The 9,024-nt window shown below is 35.0% G+C and overlaps 2 protein-coding genes across 2 annotated transcripts; both read left to right on the plus strand.

The window, feature by feature from the left end:
* Positions 1 to 3,136: 3,136 nt before the first annotated feature.
* On the plus strand, positions 3,137 to 4,318 carry LOC125877367 (uncharacterized). Its single transcript, XM_049558683.1, has 3 exons — positions 3,137 to 3,285; positions 3,374 to 3,473; positions 3,569 to 4,318. The coding sequence occupies exons 1-3, from the start codon at positions 3,137 to 3,139 to the stop codon at positions 4,316 to 4,318; spliced, it is 999 nt and encodes a 332-aa protein (XP_049414640.1).
* Positions 4,319 to 4,727: 409 nt separating this feature from the next.
* Positions 4,728 to 8,459, plus strand: LOC125877368 (uncharacterized). The gene is made up of 5 exons (XM_049558684.1): positions 4,728 to 5,146; positions 5,247 to 5,358; positions 5,444 to 5,731; positions 5,991 to 6,098; positions 8,034 to 8,459. The coding sequence occupies exons 1-5, from the start codon at positions 4,737 to 4,739 to the stop codon at positions 8,457 to 8,459; spliced, it is 1,344 nt and encodes a 447-aa protein (XP_049414641.1). The 5' UTR covers positions 4,728 to 4,736.
* The last annotated feature ends 565 nt before the right edge of the window (positions 8,460 to 9,024 follow it).

Genomic DNA, 9,024 nt, shown 5'->3' on the forward strand with positions numbered 1-9,024 from the left:
TTACCTTTTACTTGAGTAATTGGTTGAATTGTCCAACTGTTGCAAGTTTAAGAATTATGGTTTAATACAGTAAAAATTGTTTTTAATGTAGGTTTGGGTTAAAGTTGTTAACAAGTTATTGAAGAAAATCTTAAGAATCACGACTATATATAAACTTACTTGCTTGCCTTTTGTTCATTTTGTTGTATTATTTCTTTATATAAAAATCAAACATTTAAATGAAAATCTCTATCACCAAAATTGTATGAGTCGAAAAAATCTCTTCCTCTTTGATTACAAGCAAAAGCATAATAGGTTATGTCTAACTACAACCTTTTATTCCTTCAGAACTTGTTGACTAAATGGTTTATATAACGAATTGGTGTTGCGTTCTAACATGTTTTGTGTTCTATTAAAGTTTTAAATCTTTGTTGACACTTTTGCTTGTCATTTTTTTTTTGTGGTTTCAATTGTTTTTGCTAAACTATTATGTTATTGCTTTATTTCTAATTTTTTGGATGACTCTAATTGTCTTGTTTATTTTAACATTAAATAGGAGTATGAATAATCTAAAACGTAGTTGGATGTACGAGAGGTTGGATGGTCGAGGGGCTATTAATTCTAGTTTTATAACTAGTGTCAATGACTTTCTCAAGTTTGTATGTTCTCACAGAAATCACATGAGTGGTGACGAAGTTAGATGTCCATGTAAAAAATGTCACAACATTAATTACATGGATATTGAAACTGTTAAACTGCACCTTTTTCGTTTTGGATTTGTTGAGAACTATTTTGTTTGGAAGTATCAAGGGGAAAAAGAAGTGATCAGTGAGATGTCTAGTGATTTAGCAGGTGGTACTCAACCTGGATTGGGAGATAATCCATATCGCCAAATGGATTTGGATGCGGCTGGATCAAATTTTGGCCAGGGTTCATCTTCGCAATGTTATAGAAATATCGAACCTGAGTCATCTTATCATTATGAACCTTCAATGGAGGAAGTTCCTGATCTTTCAATGGAAGAGGAACCTAATCCTGATTCACAAAGGTTTTATGATTTGCTACAATCAGCTGATAGAGAATTGTATCCTGGTTCTTCCCTCTCTCAACTCGCATTAGTTTCTAGGATGTTAAATATCAAAATGGAGAACACTTTGTCACAAAGGGGTTATAATCAAATGATGCAACTATTTAAAGAGGCTTTACCTGAAGGTAATCATGTGTTGGATAATTATTATCAGACCAAAAAGCTAGCGCGTAGCTTGGGTTTACCTGTTGAAAAGATTGATTGTTGTAATTCAGGATGTATGTTGTATTGGGATGATGATAAGGATCTAACATTGGGATGATGATAAGGATCTAACATCTTGTAAGTCTTGTGGCTATGAGAGGTATAAACGCCAAGTTGGTTCTCGTAAGAGAAAATTGGTTCCTTACAAGAGAATGTATTATTTTCCTCTTATTCCTAGATTGCAAAGATTATATACATCTCGTGCTACAGCTGCCGACATGAGATGGCATCATGAGCATATACAAGAAGAGGGGGTAATGCGTCATCCATCAGACTCTGAGGCTTGGAAGCACTTTAATGAAACTCATTCTTTTTTTGCTGATGAACCAAGGAATGTGAGGTTAGGGTTATGTACTGATGGTTTTCAACCATTTGCTCAATCGGGAAGAAAATACTCTTCTTGGCCAGTGATTGTTACTCCATACAATTTACCTCCGGGAATGTGTATGAAAGAAGCTTACATGTTCTTAACTATCATTGTTCCAGGGCCACACAATCCTAAGCAAAAAATTGATGTTTATCTACAACCTCTAATAAAAGAATTGACTTTGTTGTGGGAGACAGGTGTAGAAGCATTTGACATCTCAAAAAAGCAAAATTTTCAATTAAGAGCAGCTTTGATGTGGACTATCAATGACTTTCCAGCATATTCTATGTTATCAGGATGGAGTACCAGTGGCAATTTAGCATGCCCTTATTGTATGGAGGACGCACAATCCTTCAGATTACATTATGGTGGGAAAACAACTTGGTTTAACAGTCATAGGATGTTTCTTGATCAAAACCATCTATTTAGGAAAGATCGTAAAAACTTTCTTAAAGGTCATACTGTTACAAGATCGCCACCACCTGTTACAACGGGACAAGAAATTCCTAATCAAATCTGTGAGTTGGGGATAAGGAAGGTAACTGAGTTAGATGCTGAAGAAGTTAATAAGAGATTATGTAAGTCATGTGGTTGGAAAAAACGAAGCATCTTTTGGGATTTTCCTTATTGGAGTTCTAATATGATACGGCATAATCTTGATGTCATGCATATTGAGAAGAATGTCTTTGATAATGTATTTAATACAGTTCTTAATGTTGATGGCAAAACCAAAGGCAATCCCAAAGCACGTCAGGATGTTGCAAAATACTGCAATCGGCCAGAGTTAGCAAGAAATCCCGATGGAAGCTATCCCAAGGCTGCATATACAATAGACAAGAATGAAAAAAAGGTCTTGTTTGATTGGTTGGAAGGTGTGAAGTTTCCAGATGGGTATGTTTCAAATATGAGTCGATGCCTTGACACAGACAAATTTAAGTTATTTGGGATGAAAAGTCATGATTGCCATGTGTTCATGCAACGACTATTGCCAATTTCCTTTCGTGAGCTACTTCCTAGTAATGTGTGGCAAGCACTTACAGAGTTGAGTTTATTTTTTAAAGATCTAACTTCAACTGTTCTTCGAAAGGTGGACTTAGAGAGATTAGAGGTACACATCCCACAAATTTTGTGTAAGTTAGAACGAATATTCCCTCCTGGATTCTTTAACTCAATGGAACATTTACCCGTGCACCTTCCATATGAAGCAAGAATTGCTGGACCTGTACAATATAGATGGATGTATCCTTTTGAGAGGTAAATATAAAATATTTATGCAGTTATATAGTGTCAATATGCTAGTTCAATATGATAATTTAATTTCTTACATATATAGGTACCTTCGAACTCTTAAAAATATGATAGGCAACAAAGCTAGTGTTGAGGGTTCTATTTGTGAAGCATACTTGATGGCCGAATCAACACAATTCTTTTCTCATTATTTTGAACCTCATGTTATGTCACGTCATCATAATGTGTCCCGTAATGATGATGGTGGTGTTATGAAAGATGATGAAGAAAATTTATCAATATTCACCCATCCAGGAAGGTTATCGGGTGAAGCCAAAAAGAGAGATTTGTCTCTTGAGGAAATTAAGGCTGCCCAAACTTATATTCTTCTAAATTGTCAAGAGGTTGAGCCGTTTGTGAGGTAAAATTTTAAAGGTTATACTTCTTTCATATAATAAATTTGTCCATATAGTATGAATTTATTTTTGACTTATTTTGTTGCAATGAAGCATGTATGTGCAACGTTTGCAAGAAGAGTTTCCGAATCTCTCTCAAGATCAAATAGATGAGAGTCTCGAAACATATTTTTCTGTATGGTTCAAGGAATATGTAAGCCTAATTAAATCATCACTATCATTTAAAATATAATGTGTCGAATTGTCTTGTGAATTAGACTAAATCTTAACATATTTTTTTTTAAATAGGTTCGATCCAACCATATTGAAAATGAATACTTGCGTAGTCTTGCTCATGGACCATTAATAAGTGTGTATTCTTATCCAGTGTGTTTTGTTAATGGATACAAATTTCACACAGTACATCGCGGTAGTGCAAGATCAACAATGAATAGTGGAGTTTGTATCTCTGATCCAAATACGGGTGATTACTATGGAAGGATTCAAGAAATTATACAAGTGGAATACCGTAGAGCACCTTTAAAGCAAGTTATGTTATTCAAGTGTGAATGGTTTGATCCGGCATTAAATATTGGTGTTAAGGTGCATAATCAGTATAAATTGGTCGATGTTAATCATCGTCGCCGATTTAAAAAATATGAACCTTTTATTCTTGCGATGCAAGCAACTCAAGTGTGTTATATGTCTTATCCTAGCACAAAGAAGGACAAGGATGATTGGTTAGCTGTATTAAAAGTCAACCCTCGAGATGTCATTGAATTACCTGATGAGGGAGTGATCACAATACCAGAACCTAATCTTCCATTTCAAGTTGAAGAAGTTGAAGTTCATGAGATAGATATGAATATTATTGTTGATGAAACTATACTTCTGCATGATCCAAATGGGGAGGCTATTGAAATGGATGAACCAATTGATTATGGATTGTTTCCAGAGCATCATGAATTAGATGAAGAATTTACAGAAGACGAGTATGAAACTGAGAATGAATCTGAAGAGGATGATGAGCAGTTCGAAGAAGAAATAGATACAGACTAGTGTATTGATAGTAATGTGCTACAATGTCTTTAATGACGTTTGTTTATAGTAGTATGTTTTGGATGCTATTTGTTTCTTGTGGCAAAACAGTGCTTACTGATTGTTGTATCTTTTGTGTGCTTTGCAGCTCTAATTTCTTAAAGCTATTAGTATCTTTTTGTGTATGACATGCTTCAACTTTGGTTGAAATTTTTCTAAATGAACCTCATTTTTAGCATGAGCAGGTAAACTCAAGAAATAAGATAGTTGTTTATATAGTTGGAAGGTATTCTCAGACTTCTGTTTTTCCTACTTCTGGACATTCTCAAGTTTAGTTTGGTCCATGACATGTGTGAAAAAAATCTGAATATTTCTTAAAAGAGAGAAATTCTTTAACTCAGATTTGATAAGTATGATTAACTTTGTTTTTTTTGTAGATATGACACGAGGCAGAGGTCGAGGTAACATAAGTCGTGCAAACAAGATGTCAATTAGAGGTCGAGGTAGCACAAGTCGAGTTAATATGCCAACTGTTCCTATTCCCATAACTAGTTCTCAACAAGGTGGTATTAGTTCTTCTAGCGGACCAAATAATATCATTCAAGTTCAGACTTTAGTTCCTACTATTTCGCCTCCTGTTCAAACATCAGATCAATGTAGTACCCCATCAGTTCATCTTGAACCAGCCCCTGTAATACCTAATAGGAGCAATGCAATAGGTGAGGGTGCATCTACTGATCAGAGAAACGTAACAGGTGACTCTACATCTAGTCAAAACAACACAATAGGTGAAGGTGAGAGCAATAGTAACCCTGAACAGCGGACGCTTGTTTTTCTTTCTGCTGCCGGGTTAGTGTGTGTTTGCACTATTATTATTAATATACTGTGAATTTCTGTATCAAAGAGTTCATTTAATATCTTCAATTTTTTTCAGGTTGGAACCTTCAAGTACTTGCTCTAACCGAATATGTGAGTCTTTCAAGAGTGAGCTTGATCCCAAGGGAACTAATTGGAAAAGTGTCCCACAAGAAACAAAAGATTTTTATCTAGGAGAATTCGAGGTATAATATTTCAGCATTTTAATTAAAAAGGTTCATCAGTTTTATAGTTTGGATACTGATGTTGTTATTTATAAAACTATTTCAGAAGGAATTCTATTGGGATCCATCCATTGATAGTGAAGTGAAGATACAATGGCGAAGGAAGGCAGCGAGAAGGTACAGTGATTTCATTTCTGGCTTAAAAAAAGAAGGAAAACGGCCAAAATATATTTCAGAAGAAATATGGGAAAGTTGGATGAGTATTTGGAAGAAACCTGAGGTTATTGAAAAGTCAAAAATAAATTCAAGAAATCGTTGTGGCGGTCAGGATGCAGTTGCCAAAGGAACTCACACGGGAGGCTCTATTACCATTGGAGAGCATCGTAAGAGACTTGTAAGTATATTTTCACGCACCCTTCATTTACTTGTGCCACAGTGACTATTTGCAATTGAGTTAGTATTCAAGTTTTTTCTCTAAGGATTTTCTAGAATTTTGTGAACAAGAAAAAACATTTGTTAATGTCGATGTAGTGCTGATATGGATGTGTCTCCTAGCTAACCTTACTTTGTTATGAACTAACAGATATGGTCTCGAATTACACTATACCATGCTTTTATATTTTCATGTACTTTAAATTTTTTTTCTTGTATAGGCTATTAAAAATGGTCGCGATCCAACACCAAGTGAGATACATTTGCATGTCCATACAGATGGTCATGATGGAAAATCTTTTGTTGGTGAACGAGCTCAAATCGTGCATGTAAGTTCAATATTCTTACTGCTAATCCTAAGGTGCTTTCTAATCTCTTCATTTGTGGCTGGTGTTATTAGTTTCAATTGTTGTGTTCTTTTCAGTCTTGGTCCACTGCTTATTATATCTCTTCTTACTGTTGATAATACATGAGTTGATGATCCCAGTAATGCCTATATCTCTTCTTACTTCTCAAATAGTTTAGGAGAATGGTTAACATTGGATGACTTGGTTTTCTCCATTCCCTTATGATTATTGGCATGAAGCTTTTATGATCTGCTAAGTGGTTGAAAAATCTGAAGGTTCTTGCCCCTTTTGGTGACATCTCTTCAAAAGGGAATGTAGATTTCTTGTGAACTCGATTTCTTAATTTTATATTATTGTTGTGTTTATTTTATACAAATCCAGATCAGAGTAGCTAGACATTGTAGTTGTTTCCCAAGGGATGCAATTGTTTTCTGGCATTCTGAAAGCCTGTCAGCAACCACTGCTAAATCCTCCTGCTAATGACAAAGTTCACATACCATTATTAATTTTCTTCTTTTTAATTCACATCGATGTGTCTATAGAGGAATGACAAACAACACAGGATAGGTTGAGAGAAAGAACTATCTGTTTATTTTCAGTTCACCATTTGAACCTTAGCTTCCTGGGCTCTTTTACTAAGCTTTTTTATGCTTTCCAACTGGTCCTTGCTGGCAGTTTATGTTGTTTGAGTGCTCAAATCCCTTTCTATAATCTTTATTTTCAGTTCAATTTTGAGAGTTGTGTTCTCCTTCTCTAGACACTTAAGCTTGACAAAGATATCAAGATCAGTAGAAGTAGGCGTTGTAGTTGTTTCTCAAGTGCAGTTTTTTCAGATTTCAATCCTGGACTGAGCCAGCCACACAATCTGGCGACTCCACCAATCGTGGCCTATTTCTAGTATCATTGCTGCTAGGACCATAACAGAAGACACATGTAAGTCTTCCTGCAACATACAGACCTTCTTCAGTAATGGGTCTCCACTGCTCAACACATGAAAAATTAATTCCCAGACCAACATTAAGTCCTCTTAGGATGTGCACTGTACGGAGAACATAAAACAGTTCCTCTGGAAAAGCCTATCATCAAAAGAAACAATTTTCAGAATTGTTTTACAGTATATGCATATTTAATTCACCAGCTGGTTCAACTGTCAACTGTTATCACCATGTGAATGAAGGAAAATCAATGTTGTTAACTGCCAATATACTATTGTTTCCAAAGGTGGGGACTTATGGTTAGACAATAGGAAACTTGCTGAAGTTTACTAGGTGAAAGGCATTATCTGTGGATTTGGAATATCACAAGTAAAATTATAGATTGGGATCTTGACTGCAGCAACTAGGAAAAAAAGACGTTTTCCTTTCCGCAACCTAGCAAATTAGGAAAGAAAGATTTATGTTTTCTGACCCTCAGACTTATCTGACCATTCTTTCAACTTCTCAAGTTCTACCCTCAGACTTATCTGACCATTCCTCACCTTCTCAAGCTCCTCTCCTAGATTATTGTTCACGAGATCAACACGAGGACTAGTGTTAATCTGGAATTCTGCTTTCGATACATTTCAGTCAGTGCTTTTTATGAGTTGTGTTCTCCTTCTCTAGACACTTAAGCCTAACAAAGATATTAGGATCAGTAGAAGTAGGCGTTGTAGCTTAAATAGTTGTTTCTCAAATGCAGTTTTTTCAGATTTCAATATTTGGTGTTGATCTGGAATTCCGCTTTCGATATTTGATGTTGGTTTTGTTCAAAATTTAGTTATGTGAACTTTGTTTTGAGCAGTTTATCTGTTTTTATTCTTAGACCTTTTTTAACTGCATAATTTTTTAAACAAATGAGAACTCATTGCTGTTAGTTGAGTCTGTATGTGTCTATTGTTGTTATAAATAAACAATTTCACTAATTTTCACTCTTTTGCAGGAAAAATATCAAGAAATATTACAGAACCAAACACAAACTCAATCTGAAGTTGATCAATGGAAAGCATATTATCAAGCAGCAGGAGGGGAAAAGAAAAGAAGGATATATGGTCTTGGAGCTCAAGCAAAAGTATTTTATGGACCAAATTTTCGTGTCTCTTCTGGATCTGATACTTCTGGCTCAGTACCATGTCCAAATGCTCAAACAACACCGACAGAAAATATGGATGAGTTAGTGGTGCGAATGATTCCTTCGCTAACTAATCACTTGCTTCCTATATTTGTAGAGCAGGTACGTGGTTTGATTTCTCCAGCCTCATCTCAAGCAGACTCAGCTGCCAACCATCCATCAACTATTGCACCTGTAATTCCTGCTCCAACTGCAAAAAATATCGATGAGGATCGTGCATCGCTTTCTGAGGAATGATTGTGGCTCTCTAGTCTCTCTTAGTTAGTTTTTGTTGGCTAGATTTTGTTGCAAATGCTTTCAGCTATATATTTTGCTTGAAATTTATCATTGGGGATATTTTGAACTTGGTAATATAATTTGCACTTAGCTATGTATTTTGGATCTTGTAGAATATTAATTTCTACGAATTAAGTTAATTTTATGATTATATAATATGTGTTGAAATGTGTATTTAATTACACAAATAAAAATATATTGATAGATTTGTGACAAATTATTTTCGTCGCTAAATGAATGGAGATGAAATTAGCAACAAAATATTTGGTCGCCCTATATGATAAAACGATGAAATAATATATAAAATCAAGGATAAAATTTAAAATACACGACGAATTTTTTTGTCGCTAAAGAAATTGGTGACGAAATTAGCGACAATAATTTGGTCGCCAATATGTTGAGACGACGAAATAAGTTACAAGAACAACGACATAAATTACAAAAATAGTGACAGATTTTTCCATTGCTAATCTTGACAACGGATAACTTTCGTCGCAAATCCGTCACTCAGTTTGTGACGGATTCA

The sequence above is a fragment of the Solanum stenotomum genome, chromosome 9 (genome assembly GCF_019186545.1).
Source record: "Solanum stenotomum isolate F172 chromosome 9, ASM1918654v1, whole genome shotgun sequence".
Classification (NCBI taxonomy): Eukaryota; Viridiplantae; Streptophyta; class Magnoliopsida; order Solanales; family Solanaceae; genus Solanum; species Solanum stenotomum.